Genomic DNA, 21,282 nt, shown 5'->3' on the forward strand with positions numbered 1-21,282 from the left:
GGCTAAGAAGCCTTCAGAATGGCTTTAACAAAAAGGTAGTAAGGGCTTGATATCAGATATATATATATATATATATATATATATATATATATATATATATATATATATATATATATATATATATATATATATATATATATATATATATATATATATATATATATATATATATATATATATATATATATATATATATATATATATATATATATATATATATATATATATATATATATATATATATATATATATATGAATGAAATTTTTATAGATGAATTTTTATTTTGTTTTGAAATATGTGATGATAACAATCTATTTAAATCTTTAATTAAAACATAACGAATATTAAAAAAAAGAAAATTAATCACATGTGTTGCAGTTTTTCCATTGATCTTGCTTTTAGGAATATGAGCTTGGGCTGCTTTATTTTTACTTATTTAAAAAAAAAACAAATTTTAATATTATATTTGTTTTAATATTATACTTATTTTCAAAGTTATAAATACCTTGGATATCCATTGGAAAATTAGTGATTCCCTTAAAGTTGAATTGGTTTTCATAAGGTTTAGAGTTTGATAGCCTGTATACAAGATTTTAGCTTTATTTTTTTTTTATATTAATGCACGCTTTTTACTTTTTACAAATTAAGATAATTCTTGAAAAGTACCGCCCACATAATTGGGTAATTGTGTCATTCCATAGTCAATTCCATCTCCACTGACAAAATGTAAGCCTGATCTGGGTTTATTCTCAATGACTAATGTATGTATATTCCCGTGATCACTATTTAGAATGGCTTTGAATAATGTCACTATTTCTATTAAAAATCCAAGAATAGCTGTGATAATGAATAGGTTCGTGCTCTTCATTATCTTACTGAGAATAAAATATTTCACGTGTTGTAAATTGAACTCTATAACTATCTCTATCGTTCATTCTATTTTTTAAATCTCTAACAACGGTGTCAAAAAGTGTTCCAAAATCAGCTTCATTTGTATTCATTGAAATAATAACTGAAAAGAAATTTTCTATAATCCCTTGGATACTTGTACTATTATCTTGTTCCTCAGCTTTGAAACATATTCTGGAACATCTTGCACTTCTTGAATTTTTTTTCTTATTTATAAATAAATTTGAAATATCAATATTCCGTTCTTTTTTAACACTCTCTCTACCAGTTAAATTTCGAATAAATTGTCAATTTTAATCAACATCCTTTTTATTGATTTCTGTTTGGTTTCTAATATAACTTTTTACTTAATGTTTACTTCATTGTAATTTCCAGCAGTTGACATCTGTTTTATTTTTCTGACTGGGACAAGACATTTCTTGAAGAGGTCCAAGCTCACTTAAAGCATCTAATGCAAGTCGAACTGTAAATAATTCAGCCGAAAGTACTGATGAATTAATTGGAATGGGGGCAAAAATATTCAGCTTTAGATCAGGGATACAGGCAGCTGCCCCAGCTTTAGAATCTTTAACAGAACCATCAGTGTAAACATGCATATAATTGGGAAAATGTGTAGTCACATAATTTTAAAAAAATATATCGACTTCCTTGGCTGAATAGCAGGATTTATTCTTTTTTAGCATACTCATGTGACACTCAATAAGGGAATCTCCCATGGTAGGGAATCCACAAAGGGAAAAGTATCCATCCAATGAGAAGACCACTCTGGAAACTCCTTTGCAAAAAGATTCCAGGAAGATGATACCGAAATCATAGAGGGTGTGTTATGAAAGATTTTCTGGTATACATAATGGTACACATGGTACCACATGCTTGTATTCTGGTGAAATATCTTCTTCTCTGAAGTAAAGCTCTTTCTTGCAAAGAGGCGATCCCCGACAGGTTTCTCATTTAAATTATTGGAGTACGCTTATGAAATCCCATAGTAATACGGATTGCAGAATTTTGCAATGACTCCAGCAAATTAAAAATCTGTGGCGAGCTATTAGCAAAAAATTGAATACCATATTCCATTTTTGCTCTTATATAAACTTTATAAAAATCTATCATGGTTTTAGGTGATGAACCCCATTTAGAATTAGCGAGTCGTTTAAGTAGGGTCAGTTTCTGGATTATATTCTTCTTGAGTGATTTGATGTGATCATGCCATCTTAGTTTGGAATCAAAAACAATTCCCAATAAATTCACTGAAGATTCATAGTTTATAGTAGAGTTATTCACAACTATATTTGGTATGGTTGAATGTCTTTGTCTGGTAAATAGGATTGCTTTGGTTTTGGAAGTGGAGATAGACAAACCTAAGGCTTCTGAGAAGCAAGAGATTATGTGGATATCTTGTTGAAGATCTTTGACTAAATTCGTAACGTTTCTGCCTGATTTCCAGATTACTAGGTCATCTGCATAGAGCCCAAATGATGCATGTTTTAATTGAAACTCAGATATATATAGATTAAACAGTAATAATAATAATTTATTTATAACCCACAAAGTACATTAAACTGTGGAGTAAACACACATAAAAGAAAAAACAAGACAAAAAACATAACAACATAAATAACATAGCAACATAACAACATACAACATAAATAAATTACCTCCATTCAAAAAATGGCCAAAGAGAGTCAAAAACACCGATCATTTGCCGAGTTTTAAGACATATATCTTTAGATAAATGTTTCAGTCGCGAGGGCGCATCAACGATGTCAAATTTAGAGACGACTGTATGATTCCGATACCACCGAGGCAGACGCAGCAAATACTTGCAATACTTAAAATATCCTGAGCGTATTTTCTTTGTATCCTTCTTGCGAAGGAGGAAAGCAAAACCAGAAAGATAAAAAACAGCAGGGGCACAAAAACTAGAATAAAGACGGCATAGTCCATTTCGGTTATACCGACCACGATTTGGTGAAATTTTCGCGTATCCAACCCGCATACTTTTCAGCACGCTGGACGTAATAGCGGAGCAAGTAGACGAAAGTGACGTGGAAAAAGAGAGACCCAACCATTTAATACTTGCTGAACATGGTATAGTTGAAGAACCCAAGCAAAGAGGTGATGCTGGTGGAGGACTTCCAAAACACAAAAACTCACATTTGGAGGCATTAACTGAAAGGCCTACTGTGGATAGTGCGGCTGAAAGCCGGTAGAAGTTGGTAATTAGACTATTTTTTGTCCGGCTAAGAAGCAGAACATCATCAGCATATGCAACGTGACTAATGCCTAAATTATCATTGTAAAAAATTGACGGTTGAAGACGTTGGAGACACGAAGCTAAAACACATTTAAAAATGCTCGGGGATAACACGGCACCTTGCCTAACGCCTTTTTTAACAGGAATATACTCCCCTACCGTACCATTCCACTTCACCCTAACTGAAGAATTAGCATACCAATACTTAAGCACGGAAACAATAGAAAGGTTAACACCCGAGGCTGCTAGAGAAAACAAAGCATTTGAATGAATTACATTATCAAAAGCACTAGATATGTCAACAGTCAGACAATACAGGGGACTTTTTTGAGCAACAGCTTGTTTCATTAGCCGGCCCACAATATGGTGAGCTTGAAAACAGCCCATACCTTTTCTAAAACCGCGCTGGAAGGGTGTAAAATTGCACTTGGAGTTAATGGCCGGTAGCAGTACATATTCAAATAGCTTACTAACAAAACAAGACACAGTGATAGGACGATAATTAGAGCAAGCACTGGGGTCCTTACCCCTCTTGACTATGGGAGATATACAGCCGGACAAAAAACTATCTGGCACAACGGACTGTGCCAAACACATCTGAAACAATAATTGCAAATGCTTCAGCAGTTCAGGACAATCATAAGCAAAAAACTTGAAGCAAAGACCATCATTATCGAGAGACTCAGACTTATTCACTTGCATAAGAGCTCGGAGTAACACCAGATTCCACCGACAACACTTGAGATTGGTTGATACGAATTGGGAGGATTGAGTTGACATGCTTTGTAAAATGATTTTGGAGATTAATATTAAACAAAAGCAAAATATTTTTATAATGAGAAACGAAGTCACATAGCCGAAGAGACGAATTAATTGGAGGTGAACACTTAACACTGTTTATAACACGATCCCAGGATTTTTTGTCACAAGGACCATCCCAGGCATTCAGTCTCGCTCTACGCAGGGAATATTTGTACTCTCGTTTGGTTTTCTGTTTTATTTGATGTACTGAACCAGAACTTAGCTTTTTGTTTAGCTATCTTAACTTTAGGATCAACTTTCCAAAAGGGATTGCGAGTACCCGTTCGCACGCACTTGGAGGGTACAGCTGTTTTAGCGGCAGACTTTAGACAGAACACTATTTGCTGATAATACGAGTTGATATCTATCCGAGTTGAAGTTGTAGATACAGATGTTTGCAATAAGTGGAAAGGCACTTTAATAGATGATAATAACTGGGGCAATGTCAATACATAAAGTGGAACATTGGTATTTTCCCAATTTAACTTTGAGAACCACTTGGGAGAGTTACGTTGCACAGAGGTCGCCATGGAGCAAGATAGTTGGCACGTGATTGGTAAATGATCGTCGTCGATTTTAGAGTCTTCCACGTGAACTATTGATGAAAGTAGAGTTGAATCTGACACAATTACATGATCAAGGTTGGAAGTAAGACCACCACGATTGTGAATATAAGTAAATAGAAGATCTTTATGAGCAAGATGGAATCCTCCAGGTAGAGAATCGAGAAAGATTTCAGATCGGTTGGAATTAGATAATAAGTCAGTGTTCATGTCGCCGGCGAGAACCCATTTGGTATTTTGTTTTGAAAGGTCGCTAAGTAGTGTTCGTAGGCGATTACATGCTTGTGAAAAACTAGGCAATGACTGGACAGTCTTTTTATTACAGGGGAAATAAATGTTTATAAATGCGGTATCACCACATTTTATCGCTAAGATGTTAGCGTCGCTGTGCAATAATATCGGCTGAGTCTTGTGTCTGAAATAGATGGCCAGACCTCCTGATGGTCTTCCACGGGTTTTTTGGGCGGCTCTCAAGAAGGTATAATGGGTCCGAGAACGCTTTAGGCTATCAACATTCACTTTAGAGAGAAGGTGCTCCTGTAGAAACACAATATCATTTTCAAGTAGCTCACTTATCAGTAGATCCTTGTCTTTTGTACCATTAATATTAAGGGAAACAAAGCTAAACGGAGTTTGAGCATTCATTTATTAGCGTTGTTGAGAGCCGATCGGAGAACTTTGCATTTCAGGCTAAAACTTACGTGTTCCATAGTGCAATTTGCACATTTTGGTGAGGCTTGGCAAGGGTTTTCCTTGGAATTCACATGAGGGCCAGAACATCTGGAACACTTGGGATGTGCTGGTGAGCTGGGACAAGCTCCAATCAGGTGATCAGTACTTTGACAGCGAAAGCATCGACGCGGAATGGATTGAAAGGGCTTAGCGCGAAAAATTTCATACCCAATACGGATTCCCGACTCCAGAACCGCGTTCAGAGCGGTTTTGTCGACGAACTCGAGGCGAAAAGTACGAGAGTCGCCGATTTGACTAGCACTAATAAGTCCTTCCACTGAGGCCTCCAAATCAGCTCTTGAATAATTATGGGGTATATCCCGGACCACAGCTAAAGGCTTTTTATCAATCACTCTGGCTCCAACGTTAGGGATGGAGCTAGTAACAGCTTCAGCAAGCGAGTCGGCTGAGCGCTTATCGCGTACCATCACAACCCAGCTTTTGCTATGTGGCTTAGATTTTAGACTTATGATTCCGTCATGACCATCCAACGTTTCGAGCTTCTTCATGCGAAGGATAGGGTCGCTGAGCTCCGGGGGTGGGTTTCTTACAACGACAGCGTAGGACGGTTTTTTCGTATTTTGAGTAGGGGCTACAAGCTTAGACTGTCCCTCTGTAACCTTGGACGCAATATCACGCAGCTGTTCAAGGCAAGAATTCACCTTGGCACTGAGGGTACTGAAGGCATCGACAGGGATCATTGGCACTTCGCTGGGACATTTGATAACAAAGTCCGGAAGCTTTATGTTCTGGGAATCGCACTTTACAAGCGAAGAAATAATGTCCGAAGCACAGTTTAATGCAGCATTGGCTCCTACGCGCTTCGATGGGACTTCATTCGGAAAAATCTTTAAAAAAAGCAATTTACGGGTCTCACCAAGAGAAGAAGACTCGAAGAAATCGGCCAAGTACTCTTTTATCGTATCGGGCGAAACTCCTTTAGCAAGATTTTTCTGTACAAAGCACAGGATAGGATTGTAAAAAAGTTCATCTTCGCACCAATTACCAATTCCCATTTTCTCTAGATTGAAGGTTCACTTGCGAGAGAAGTAAGGGAAGCGTTGGAGGCTGCCTACCTTGTCCCCGCAATTTAAGGGACAAGCCCGGCGGGTACCACGGCTCTTGCAAACAGCTCTCCCCCACCCTTCTGCTTACTTTTCTCCCCTCACCTTTATCGTAACGCCATCGTCTATAATATCGGAAATTATAATTATTTTCGCAACTGCTTAATCCTGACCTATATAGGTCACGAAAATATCGATAAGAGAAATCACTGTTCCCAAGGGAATTTTCACTCAAGTCTGAAAATAACCCGCTTATTTATAATTCTTTGGACACTGAATTAATTATTATGAAAATATTAGCTATATGTCAGGTAGAGACGATAATCCTTTACCAAATATTAGTGATAGGTTCAATCCAAAAATAGGTCCTCACACCTTGAACTCTGAATCAATACTTGAGATGGCTCCCTGGGGTAAGCCTTCTTTAATAGGGTGATTGTGGCTCCTACAATTACCAATTTGGACAACAAATGTTCTATTATTTAGAAAATCATAGACCAGGTTAACAATGCCAATAGGAAAGTCAAGATTCATTAATACCTCCAGCAATTTTGGTGAATGACATTACCATAGGCATCAGCCCAATCAAAAAGTATGGCGATTGTTGAATGCCCTTGGTTAAATGAGTTGGATACATCATTTTCAAGGCAAGCAACACTGTCCAGTGAGCAGTGCCCTTTTCTGAGTCCTGTTTGTTCAGGGGGGTAGAGGTTGTTAACTCCTACGAACCATTCAACCCTATGCAAAATCAGTTGTTCCAGGATTTTTCCTAGTGTTGTTAACATTGAAATTGGCCTGTAGGATTTAATATTGTTTGAAGGCTGGCCAGGCTTAAGAATGGGATTGACTATAGCTATTTTCCAAGATCTAGGAATTTTGTGATGGGCCCATATATGATTGTAAATGTGCAAAAGTGCATATTTAAATAAATCTGCCATTTTTGTAATCCAATTTATATGGATGTCATCGTGTCCAGGAGTTGATTTTGGATTGCTAAGGCTGATGGCTTGCTTCATCTCTTCAAACAGGAAGGGTTTTTCAAGAGAAAGTTTATGTGAGCAGGATTTTGGCAGAACACAAAAGGGAGGTCGTCTTAGGGACTGTCTTATGATGTCTTTTTTATAATGCTCTGCAAACAGTTCAGTTTTTTCTTTGTCACTAAGAATATATCTGTTATTAACACATATATCATATTTCCTATCATCAATAGGTTTATTGTAACCATTCAGTTGGCTGATATAATGGTGGACTTTTGTTAAGGCTGTTTGGGAGTCAATCTGGGAGCAAAACCTATCCCATGCTATCTTTTTTTACTTTCTGCATATTCTTTTAAGCTTTGCTATTGCATGTTTATACTCAAGATGTTTGGTAGGTGAGGGATGTTTCTGGAAATACTTTTTGGCTTTTTTTCTAGTTTGTTTTGCTAATTCACAGTCATCATCACACCATGTCTTAGGCAGCCTCTTAAGATTTAGCTTTTTCTTATTACAATATTTTGGAATGGCAGCATCAGCAGCAGCAACCAACCATGATTATAATTTCTCAAATTTTTTATCTATATGTAGTAGGTTATATACCTCTGAGTAATCAAAAGATACAAGTATATCTTGGAAAAGTGGCCAGTTTGCTTTTTTGGTATTATACTTTGGCTTGGGATTTGTGGACATAACTTGTGTGTTTCTTAATGAAGTAAGAATTGCTATATGATCTGTTTGCAGTTCAGGGACCTTTGTAATATTAATCACTGCATAAAGATATGTGGGACCAATCTGGAGATCAATTGTGGATGAACTATTATTACAAGAATCAAATCTGGTCTGGAAGTTATAAGGAGTAAACAAAGAGAGATTAGTATCATTTATCAGAAGTTGTTCTATACTTTTTCCAGCCTTATTTTCATAGGTAGTTACTTCCCATAATGGACTGTTAGCATTAAAATCACCAAGTATAAGAGTTTTTCCTCCAACTATTTCTTTCTCAATAATATTAAGGATATCTGTTTCACCTCGTGGGTTATAAAATGATTTTGATATGCTTACCAGTATTTAAGTTGACAGATACTCAAATCACATCTATTTCAAAATCGTAGCAAACTGTAGGCAATGGGAAATGGATAATATTATTATGTATAAAAATTGCTACACCACTGCCTTTCCTGTTTGTACCCCTGTCTTTACGATAGCACTTATAACCAGGCAGGGTAATCTTTTTTAGTCTATGTAGATTAGTTTCTTGAAGACACACAATATTAAGATTATTCTGTGTTATGTAATCATATAAGTCCACTAGTTTCATTGTATTAATTTGATGCACAATTCCACTGGAGTATCTTTAAAGGGACAGAAATATCATTAGTCATGTATTTCTGTGAGATAATGGAGAGCCTGAAATTGGTTGAGGATACTAATAACCTCACTATCTGTTTCTTCAACAACATATTTAGAAAAATAGTGTACAGCTATTTCTCTCAGAATGGTGGCCTTCAGATGTCTTGATATATCTATTTGGGAAATAAAGGTGATTGAGATCAGGTACTGTATCAGCTTGGATAGAGCAATATGATCCTTGGCAGATATTGCAGAATTGGGCAGTACACTAGGCATGGGGGTAGTGTTACTTTTTTGAGGCTTGGAGTCATTATTTCTAGATTTGTTACTTCTTCCTGAAGGGGTGAAATTTAAATCAGCCAGAAGAGATTTAGGGCTAGTCAATGAAGACGCCATGCTACTTGTTGAGGATCTTTGCTGTGATGTGCTAATTATACTAGGGGCCCACTTCCATGAAAGAGTCTTAGTACTTTCTTTTAAAGTAGGAATGTTTTCCTTAAGAATACTGCTGTATGATTTTGCAACTATTCCCACTGGTAGGTTTTCTTTCCTGGCAATTTTCAAAACTTGATGCCTTTCCAAATATTGGGGCATGCTCTTTTGTCAAATGAGTTGTGATCTCCTTTACAATTGTCACACTTAGGCTTAGAACTACAGGATTGGTGTGAGTGCTCTTCAAGACAAACATTATATTGGGTCTTGATGGACTTGCAGTTTTTAGAGACATGACCTAACTTCAGGCATTTGGTGCACTGTATAAGCTTTTCTTGGAATAATCTAAATGGCTTTGGCGGGCCAAAGAGGAAAATTTTTCTACCATTGTTGAGAGAGGTAAAATAAACAAGACACTTTTGCTCAGTACAAGTCCAGCTTCATTTGGCCTACCCAGTCAGAAGGCCTCTAGCACAGGCATTTCTTCACCTTTGGAGTTCATTAGACCTTCTTTAAGATCTGCTAGTGGGATTTAAGGGGAGACATTGTAAATCACAATTTTTTGTTGTTGTCCTGTTCATAATGTTGATTTTAAACTAGCTGTGACATATATGTTATTGATGCAGCTAATTTCTAGGGCTTTTTTGGTGTCTTTACCATCCAGTAACGGAACATCTAGGACTCCATCTCTTGCAATATTTGCAATAAAGTTGCATTTCAATATTTTGTAAAGGTGCATCCTGATCTTTAAAAATTCTTTAGTTGTGAACATCTCTGTTTTATTAGTTGGGGTGAAATGCACAAGAGGTTTGGGTAGAGGGGATCTCGTAGCTTGTTTCAGGTTTATTCTCAGTCCTTCTGGCTTAGGGATAATTTCAGGAGGGGTATTGGAGATTTTCTTTCTCTTTCTGCTTTCAACTAGCTGAAAATCCTCATTGGAGTCTGATTGACAACTAGTACAAGGTGAAACATCTTCAACAGCTAATATTGTGACTGTACTATCATCATGACTGGTTTCATCATCATCAGAGGGATATACAACCCCTAGGGCTGGCCCCCTTCCAGAAGGGGGCCAGGCACATCTAGTTTTGACATTCAGTCAAGGATGAGAAAGGGAGAGTAAACTATGCATAAGCCACCATAACTTATATATAAAGCTAAAAAATACTCAACCAAAAAGGATATTTAGTCAGCTTCTTCCTCCCTGTACTACAAGATTTATAAAATTTCTCTAGTATAATGATTGGAAGCACGTGTTGAAAATTTGAATGAGTTGAAATATGATGGATGATGGATGATGGTATTGAATATTTCAAATTTTTTGCCAATAATCTTTAAATTATGGTCTTTGGCAAATGACCACAATTCATTAATTGTATAGTACAGTAGTAGATTTCGTATTTTTATGAAAATTAATTTTTGTTGTAACCAGCTTTTAATCATTTATGCAGTGTCTGCAATTTATTAGGAACTGATTTTAATCAACAAAATTCCAAATCTTAATAATACTGTTATATTTTATTGCTTACTATCTACTATTCTTGTGACTCTGTGGAAAACGTGGAAATCTGTTAGTGTTTATTAATATATTTCATAATTTAAATTAGTTGAATAATTTAAATATGTAGTAAATGGAGATTTATTGCATGCAATGTAAAAAGGTTACTGCAACCAAGTCTTTAAATCGGGCAGTTTCAGAAGAAATGATGTGCAAATGATTAAAGATATTAATACACTTTGCAGTTGTAAGAAAAATCATTTTTTAAAAATGAAGTAATGAGCAAAAGCCCTGGATTATAAGAAAGTGGTATTGGTACTGGCAAGAGTAGCATAGAAAATAGACCTACAGAACTCTATTATTCAAACTTTTCAGGGATTGATTATTTACATAGAAAATTAAAAGACTTGGTTTTACTCTATCAAAAACTAAAATCAAAGGAGTGTTGTAAAATCCAAATAGTTACTATTTATACCATACATTTAAAAGAAGATACGTTTAAACTCATAGTGTCAATGACCGGTGGCACGCAGATTTGGTTGATATGCAGCAGTACAAAAGTAAAAATAATAATTTTAATTATATTCTTACAGTCATCAATTTTTTTAGTAAATATATTTGGTATTTTCTTTATAGGATAAAACAGGGAAGGAATTTATTAATGCTTTTAAGGATTTATTTAAAAATAGGAAAAATAAAAAATTACAAACAGATAAAGGTAAAGAATCAAATGATAATGAATACAAACTACTGAACTTCTGTTTGGCCCCAAACTTTATTCAATTTAAAAGCAAAATAGACTTGGTGTAGAAGCAATGGATCAAGAAAAAAGATGCTTGACTACATCACCATACACTTGCTTATTGAAGAACCAAGTTTAAAGAAGAAACTAGAAATCTGAAAAATAACAAAGCCCTGGGTAAATAAGGCCTACCATCAAAGGGTCTAAGGAATCATGCTTCAGAAATGACCCTCTAGTTACAAGTGCTTTTTAGAATCGTTTGGTGTTCTGAGAATGCCCCACCAAACTGGAAGAATGACCTGCATATACTAACCTATAAAGGAAGAGAATCCAAGCAGAACATAGAAACTGTTGTGGAGTAACTCAACTGTTGATACCCAGTAAATTATTTGCTATTCAGATTGTACAATGGGCAGCAAGTTACTTTCATCTTCTTCAGTGCCCCTAGAAAGCTTGGTTCATACCAGGACAGTTATAATTGAACAAATTCACACAAGCAGACACCTAGTGGAGAAAACCTTAGGATGTAAATAATGCATGCATTGGCATTGTTGGTCAAAAGACAGTCTTTATGGTCAAATCTATAATCTGCCAGTGCAGCCTGAAAAATTGTCAGTCTCTTCAAAAATATCTGAAGCAATATTAACAGTGCTTTCATTGTAAAAAGTCAGCTTTCACCCTATTTCAAAATCAGGAATGGGTTTCAGCAAGACAGTGCCACTGTACCCAAACTCTTCAATTGCATCCTAAACAGTGTACTTAACAATGACAGTCTTTATGCCAGATGCACATTAGTTTTTCATCCTGTTCACATTGGCATGAAAATCCCATTTAATTTACTTTACATAAATTATACTTTCACTTTGTTCACTTAACTTAGGCTTTTTTCAAAGTTGAACTTTTTTCAACTTATAAGTGATTACTTATAAGTGAGACTTTTATTTCAGAAAAGCTTTGAAAATGTCTTCAATTGAACATTTGATAATTGATTTTATTAGCTCTAGGCTCTATTTGTATAATCCAAAAAATGAGAATTACAAGGATAGGCATCTAAAAATAAATGCCTGGGAGAGTTTCTCAAATCAGCTGGCAAGTCAAGGAATAGTAATCTCAGGTAGGCCTAGACCTTGGTTTGGATAAATAAGTTAGATAGAAATAAGTCTTTTCAGGATTAGGAAGGATAGACCCTCTCACAACAGTTTATGAAGGTTGTGTTATTTTTAATTAATAGAAATGCTAGTAGGTTATTAGAAGCCTTGCTTATAGGCTATTGTTATTTGGTGGGTACACCTGTTAGACAATGCAACTATCTGACTTCCTTTTCCCTAGCACTTGCTATATCGTTTATTATTATTAAAGGAATCTACAGCCTAGTAAGGTACAGTAGATTGTCCAGGTGATTTTTAATGGTCTCTGGCAGGTAGCCAACAATAGAAAAACAATAGAAGCCATCTTTTGTTGTAGGATTTTGACAAGTCTCTGGATTGAATGAATAAGTAACTAGGAAAAATTTGATCTAACACACATCAAATCAGATGGCAAGTCAAGGACTATTATTAATTATTAATTAATTAATTAAAATTAATTAAACTCATTTAAAAAAAAGGACAAATAATTCAGAGGCAACAACCCAACACAAGGGCTCATCAGGAGAATACACACTTGCCTATAGGGTTTTGGCACTTTAAATTCCCTACCAAGGCAAGCGGCATGCCTACCATAAATTCCCTATGGTATCCCTGTGTTAGGTATCATCCCCAAAATATATGCCTATGAAAAAAACAAATGTAGAACAACCAAGTAACACCGAAACAAGCTTATCCTACCTTAGTTCTGGCTCTCATGTATTTAAGTCACCAATTCACAATCTATATTAAAACTAAACAATTAGCCTATTCAAAATTTTTCACTAGACTATGTCAAAATTTCTCTATTAGGAGACCAGATCATTAGTGGGTTATTTCGCTAAAACAGCATCTATAACTTTAAAATAGTCTTTAATTTTCTTGTTTTGCTGCCTTAAGTGAAGAATTAGCACTAAATCTTCATCAGAGCTACTTTCATTATCATCAACCATATAAGTGTTATCCGTCCTCGATTCCACGATTCAACAATTCAAAATTTTTGCCTTGTCCTATTAGTCATTTTTCATGTTTCAATGTGAACGGCAAGATTTCAATGTGAAGGGACCTAAGTAAAATCACTTAACTTAGACTACTTAACTAAGCTAAGTGATGCCAATGTGCATCCGCTATTAAAGCGGATGCACATTGGCAACCAATGTGCATCCGGCATTATGGTCTGAAAAGATCTGAGACAATCCTAAAAGAGCTGTCTTTGTAAAAGGTCAGCCTTTACCTTATTTCAAAATCAGGAATGGGTTTCGGCAAGACAGTGCTGCTACACCCAAACTCTTCAATTGGTTACAGGCACTTTTTAGCATCGTTTGGTGCTCTGAGAAGGTCCCACCAAACTGAAAGAAATGCCTGCGTGTGCTAATCCATAAAGGAAGGGAAGCTAAGCAAAATAAGGAAATTGTCGTGGCGTAACTCAACTGTCAACACCCAATAAATTATTTGCTTTGCAGATCCTACAATCGACAGCAAGATAGTTGCATGTTCTTCATCGCCCCTAGAAAGCTTGGCTCATACAAGGACAGTTTAAAACTGAGTAAATCTACACAAACAGACAGCTAGTGGAGAAAACTTTAGGATGTAAAAAACACATGCATTGACATCGTTGGTTTTCAATCTTCCCTCGACACTGTCGAAAGACGGACTTTAAGGTCAAATCCATTAGGGTGTCCAGTCAGTCGAGTAGTTCACCTCCCATGGTTTAAATGTCTTTCAAATTGGAGATCTAGATGAAGAGATGTCAGCAAAGATGACAATGGCCAATACCATCTTTGGCCGTCTCCTAAGAAAATATTTCACAGGCGTAAGATCGGCCGCCTCGCTTAAGCACGAATCTACTCTACTCTGGTAGCTAACGTCATTCTATACTCATTTAGAGACGTGGCCTATGACCCATGTCATGAAGTAGATGCCATCTAGATGAGACACCCCCGAAAAATTGAGCTTTCCAGATGGTTTGACAGGATACAGAACCTAAAATTATCCAGTACTTCAAATAACCACCCCTGTCCGAGCATCCGGTACCTCAGTTGTACCATTCGTACCTTCATCCGAGTCGTTTGGACAAAAAATCTCGTCCAGTTCATCTTTGACTTTGACAGAACAGCAAATGGTTAAAAGTGCCAGAACTTAAGACCACACATCATATTGATAGGTGTCATTCATGGTCGGCTCACTTCCTAAAACATCACACCTAACGAAGATCCTACCCACACCCGCTACAAGCCATATCCCCCTCAAAATTAAGCCTGGCTTACCTTACTATTATTAAAAATTGCACTTCTCTGCTTCTACACTCCTGATATCTGTGAAATCTCCTCGGAGCTGCTTAAAAACAGTGGCGGTATGGCTCCAAATGTAATTCGATGTAAGACGGGATTCGGAGGTTGTTCCGAAACACTGGTTTCGGAATAATCAATAATCCTACGACTGAAGAAAAAAAAAGTTTCCATGGGGAATGCAAGACGTATAAAGGAATAATATCCCTGTCGACACCAGGCAAGCTTTTTTCTATGGTTTGCTTGCAGTGATGTTTTACGCACCTCGGACGAAAGTGCAAAGTAGAGCAAGCGGGTTTTATGCCTGGCCGATTAACGACAGAGCAGATAATCTTCATAAGACAAATCATCGAGAAGGCGATCAAGTTCCACCACAAGGCTTTCATTGTTTATATCAATTTCAAGGTAGCACTCGACTCAGTTGATCTAGATTATCTAGTAAATATCCTTTTTAATACTGGCCTCCCGTCAAAATATGTCCGCCTACTCAAGGCCATGCATCAAAAGAATGAGAGCTGTGTGCAAGGGAATGGTAGACGTAGCGCTTAATTTTCAGTATGAACAGGAGTCAGACAAAGTTGCTCAGTTGTTCCTGAGCTATTTATCTGTATTATTGATTTGGTTATGACTTGCGCGACGCGGAAGTTGAGCTTTTGACTCAAGTACGAGCGTTGTCACTGATTGTAACTTTGCTAATCATATAGCACTAGTCACCAACTCCAAAGAGTGTTAAGTAAACCGTAGTTCCGACAAGGTCTGACCTAATACTGACTTGGCTACAGAGTCAACTGTAGTTCTGAGAAGATACGAATCAAGGAGATTTGGTAGAGTAACCCTTAGTTCACACTGCTGCGTCAATCCCGACACGATTTTTTGCCTGTCGGAAGAGACGTACGACAGAATCGGATGGAGTGTTCACACTGAAACGCAGACTTTTGCGTCGCTGCGACAAGCTCTATTCCATAGTTCCCACTGCTGCGTCAAATCGGACACGATTTTTCAAATCAGATTTTCAAACTGAAGCAATGAGAGCATTAAGCCAAATCCAGAAGAAGGCTATTGCAGCGTATCTTCTGAGTAAGCGAAGAAAGCAGGCAAGTTGTTGCTTTTAGGTTTACATAGGATGTATAGCTAAAGTTGGGTCACCAGTTTTTTGGAGAATCCTGTATGACAGGGATGACTGAAGCTGGAAAATAGAAATATTTCAGCTCTCGACAGTGGGGTCCACAAGTTTTTTTGGGTAACCACTCTCTTGACAGGCCATTATTCTAATGGTTGATGGCCTATTCTTAAAATCTGGGTGATCTCTCTATGGACTGATGACCTAGTTTGGAATGTGGGTGATCAGTCTATAGAGTGATTGCCTATTCTCTAAATCCTCTCTATGGACTGATGCCCCAGGTTGGGTTATCAGCTCACGGAGAGGTCACTTAGTCCAGGCCACCAGTTCTTAGAGAGGTCACCTTAGATTTGGACAATTGAAGGATGGGCTATCAGTCCCTGGAATTATTACCTATCAAAAAAGTGGTCATCGAGAAAGTTTTCCTTCCAAAATAAAATTATCCTAGACAGTAATTATTTAATCCTCTATGGATTTTCCCTGGGCAGACGAATCATCCAAAGAACCTGGTGCACAACTGTTGGTAGATGGATAAGTCAGTTTAACAAGCAAGAGAGAAAAAAAGTGCAGCTATGATCTTAATTCGCTAATATTACTTGCTGTATGCACTTAGTACTGTACTTGTAATTTTCATAGTTTCTTGTTAATCTTCTTCTCAGTTCTTTTTTACCTTAATTTTTGTAATTTTCTTGTTACTTTACCACTGCAATGGAATTCTATGAACCTGTTCTTTGTCTTTGTAATATGCCTTTACTGCATTTTGGATATACCTGTCAGCTTCTCTTTGATACTGTACAATAGCATCCTTATTCAGATCAGGTTGCATGTAGCTTTTTCTAAATGTTAGCAAGTCACTTATACCTTATGCTGTCTCTGCTAAAGCTGGGTCACCATTTTTTTTTGAGAATCTTGTATGACAGGGATGAATGAAGCTGGAAAATAGAAATATTTGTTCTAGACAGTGGGGTCCACAAGTTTTTCTGGGTAACCACTCATTTAACAGGTCATTATTTTAGGGATTGATGGCTCATTCTTGAAGTCTGGGTGATCTCTCTATAAAGTGTTGACCTAGTCTGGAATATGGGTGATCAGTCTATAGAGTGATGGCCTATTTTCTAAATCTGGGTAACATCTCTATGGACTGATGACCCTGTCTGGGTTATCAGTTCACAGTGAGGTCACCTAGAGCAGGCCATCAGCCCCTGGAATTATCACCTATCAAAAAAGTGGTCATCCAGAAAACCTTCTGGACCCCACTGGTTCTACAGACCTAAGAAAGTATTAACTTGATCAGTGACACCTCCCTGACCCTCTTATAGTTCAATAGAATAGGTAACAGGACTTACAGTTTTCTAGACAGAGATATTCAAAGGTTTTCCTTCCAAAATCAGATTCTCCTAGACAGTAATTATTTACTCCTCTATGGGATTTCCCTGGGCAGAAGAATCATCCAAAGAGCCTGGTGCACAACTGTTGCAAAATGGATGTGTTAGTTTAACAAGCATGAGAGAAAAAAAAGTGCAGCTATGATCTCATTAATTTGCTAATATTACTTGCTGTATGTACTTAGTACTGTACTTGCAATTTTCAAAGTTTCTTTTTAATCTTCTTCTTAGTTCTTTATCTTAATTTTTGCAATTTTCTAGTTTCTTTACCACTCCAACGGTATACTATGAACCTGTTCCTGTAGGTTCTTGTTCTTTGTAATGTGCCTTTACTGCAATTGGGATATACTTGTAGGCTTCTCTTTGATACTCTACAATAGCATCTTTATTTAGATCAGGTTGCATGTAGTCTTGAAAGTAAGTTACTGCTTTACATCCCGGTATAAATAACTAAACAAAGCTGGGTACAGGCTACGCTAAATGTATGAAAGTCTCTTGAAAGTAAGTTACTGCTTTACATCCCGGTATAAATCACTAAACAAAGCTGGGTACAGGCTATGCTAAATGTATGAAAGTCTCTTAAGTCTTGAAAGTAAGTTACTGCTTTACACTAAACAAAGCTGGGTACAGGCTATGCTGCAAAAGGCTCATAATAACCTCATCTACAGAAAAACAGCTAAGAAAAATAATGGATTTAAAAAAAATTGTAGTTTGCCCTTTGCTATTTTGCAACAATTATAAGTGTTTCCTGTTTCACTATGCTTGTCAAGGGCTTGAAAATGTTCACTATCAAAGACCTATTCCAGCTTTCTTTTAATAGAGACCTATGTTTATATTCTTTGTTTCTTATAGGAGCAGCTATATGGAAGTGCAAAACAAGCTACACGGAGGTGGTGGGTCAGACCAGTCCTTAGAAAAAGAGAAACAGATGGTGCCTTCAGCAAATTGGTGCAGGATCTAGAAAAGGAAGATCCACAATGGTATTTCGAATACCTTAGAATGACTCCTACAAAATTCAAGGAACTCTTAGCAATTGTTAAAAGTAAGATTGAGAAGAAACATACCAATTGGAGGAGACCTATTTCAGCAGCTACGAGACTTGCACTGACGATCAGGCATCTTGCTACAGGAGAGTCAAAGAGGTCTTTGTCCTACCAGTATTTGATTGGCCGTTCGACAGTCACTCTTATAGTGGCAGAAACGACAGAGGCCATTTGGACTAGCATGAAAAGCCAATGTTTGAAGCCACCAACCCAATCCACGTTCCAGACAATCGCTGACAAGTTTATGAGGCGGTGGGACTTTCCAAATTGCATAGGAGCAATTGATGGAAAATATATCAGGTTGAGATGCCCAGAAAACAGTGGCTCTACGTATTTCTGCCACAAGAGATTCTTTAGTGTTGTACTGATGGCAGTTGTTGATGCTGACTATAAGTTTCAGTTTGTAGACGTTGGAGCAGAGGGTAGTGCTGGTGACTCAAGTATATTTGCCAGGTCATCGTTTGGGTGTGCCATTCTGAACGGAACAATTGAAACTCCTGAGCCTAAGCCCATCCCTAATGGGACCATCTTACCACATGTTTTCGTAGCTGACGAGGCATTCCCCTTGAAAATGAACATAATGAGACCATTTCCAGGTGGCTTGAGTGTAGCTGACAGGCAGAAAAGGGTCTACAATTACCGTTTGTCTCGAGCTCGCTTGGTTGTAGAAAACGCATTTGGAATCTTAGCTGCACGCTGGCGTATTTTTAACTCACCTATTAATTGCAAACTTGAAACAGTTGATTCAATAGTCAAAGCTTGCTGTTGCTTGCACAATTTCGTAATGAGCGAGAACTCGCAGTATTGTCCAATTAACTTCGTAGATGCCCAGAGTGGAAACAGGGAGATTATCCCTGGAGCCTGGAGAACCATGGTCTCTGATAACTGGCTTCAGCGGCAGCAGCGTCAGGGAGCAAACAATTTCGCAGTTACTCCCATGACAATAAGGACGAAATTTCTGGAATACTTCAATTCAGGGCAGGGCGCCCTACCATGGCAGGAAGAGTACCTGTTTGGATAATATTCTCATGCTTAGTTTCTCCATTTTCAGTAGGCCTATTTATGTACATAGTTCTGTTCTTCGTTATATGCTAAGAGCATCATTTCTCCTCTTCCTTTCAGTGCATTCCTTCTTTTTTGTATAATACAAGTTGATCTGAAGCAGCAAAATATAAGCAAACAGCCGAGTCAAACTCTGGTTAATGGCGCAAAAATTTTGGTAGGTCAACCTTTTCAAGCTGCGCTTTTGCAGAAGCTATAGTTTTTGATATCACTCTAAAAGAACCTGCATTTTGTTCGTTCTAGAGTTAATATGGTATCTAATACAACATTTACTTTACCCAAAAGGTAATTGCCGAATCTATGTTATTTAGAAGTCACCCAAAAAGAAGTTCTTCTATTTACCCAAATCAATAGCCCCAAACTGCTTTCTACTCAATCTGACAAAATGATATGGTCCTTCGACTTTCTTAGAAACTACAGTCAGGATACCAGGGAACGCAAATTGGCAAGATACTGAGTAGCTGCCGAAACGTGGTAACAGATACCATGATACATTGAAAACTCCAACTAATAAACCTGATATTTCTTGGTCCACTGAAATAAAAAAGAAGCTTTATATTCAAATACAGTAAAGAATTAACTTAAAAAGAATAACTGACAGAACACTGCCATCAGTCGAGAGAGATCTGATCAATAGACAATTTGAAAAGAAGCTCCTGAATTTTAAATTTGATGAAAGCTTTCTTTTTGTCACTTAGTTTTTTAATATCTGCAGCAAGAACAAGACAAAACATCTCGTCTGGGTCTTGCTCCTTTCCAACAATACCGATCAGATCTCTCTCGAATTCTGACTTTGAACACTCTCCCTTCGAAGCTTTCTTTCTCTTTGGGGTGGGGGACCTGGGCTGAGCGAATGAGCACGACGATGTCCTGCCATTTGGGGATTCAAACAAGATAGGATTCGTTTCTGCCACATAGTCTAACTGGACCTGGCCACTGTCTTCATATATGACATTTTCTTCGGGTTCCTCTGTCTCTTGGATCTCTCCGCCTGACCCAACTTCAACCTTAAAAAAGTAAAATTACATCCAAATGACCTATTTACCGATTAAGCTGATAACCGTTTTTCAGTCTGCTCTTAACTGTTCATGTTTGTCTTTAAAGTGGCAAAAAACGCAGTAGTACAGCAGACGCTAGCAAAAACATAAGACATAAAAAATACTTGAAAAAGATAAAGGCTTTCAATGACACAGCCACAAATACATTTAGGCTAATCCTGAAGTTTTTAGCCCCATTGATAACATCATTACGCGGTGTTGGAACGCGTGATATCATATTCCTTGTAGCATCAACAATCCCAAGAGAAGAAAGATCAAATCTTTAGAAGAGAGATCAGATCTTTAAGAAGAAAGATCAGATCTTTAGAATAAGAGATCTGAGTTACGAGGTCCTCCTAAATATGAAGTTTCATGAAGATCCGATCACTCCTTTGTAAGTTAAAAATACGTCATTTGATCTAATTTTTCATAATTATCCCCCCCCCCAATAGAGCGGGTCCGTTCCAATTATGTAAATCACGTATCTAAGACTTCTGCTTATTTTTCCTAACAATTTTTATCCCAATCCCTCCAATCTAAGTGTTTTCCATGATTTTAGGTTCCCCCAACCCCAACCTCCCTCCAATGTCACCAGATCCGGTCGGGATTTAAAATAAGAGCTTTGAGACACGCTATCCTTCTAAATATCAAATTTCATTGAGATCTGATCACCCATTCGTAAGATAAAAGTACCTAACTCCTCCCCCCAATGTCACCAGATCCGGTCGGGATTTAAAATAACAGCTCTGAGACACGATATAGTTCCAAACATCCAATTTCATTAAGATCTGATCAACCATTAGTAAGTTAAAAATACTTCAATTTTTTCTATTTTTATGGCACCAAGTGCCATAAAAAGGCAAAGAGGAGGGAGTTTTAAGAGTTGAAATAAAAAGGAGT

General features: G+C 37.2%; 1 protein-coding gene across 1 annotated transcript; it reads left to right on the top strand.

Annotated features, from left to right (window-relative positions):
• Nucleotides 1–6,628: 6,628 nt before the first annotated feature.
• Nucleotides 6,629–19,865, top strand: LOC136029682 (uncharacterized). The gene is made up of 4 exons (XM_065708185.1): nucleotides 6,629–6,737; nucleotides 8,972–9,187; nucleotides 15,576–15,829; nucleotides 18,093–19,865. Exons 1-4 carry the CDS (start codon nucleotides 6,629–6,631, stop codon nucleotides 19,302–19,304), a joined length of 1,791 nt encoding a protein of 596 aa, XP_065564257.1. The 3' UTR covers nucleotides 19,305–19,865.
• The last annotated feature ends 1,417 nt before the right edge of the window (nucleotides 19,866–21,282 follow it).

Source organism: Artemia franciscana, chromosome 7 (genome assembly GCF_032884065.1).
Source record: "Artemia franciscana chromosome 7, ASM3288406v1, whole genome shotgun sequence".
In the NCBI taxonomy this organism is placed as follows: Eukaryota; Metazoa; Arthropoda; class Branchiopoda; order Anostraca; family Artemiidae; genus Artemia; species Artemia franciscana.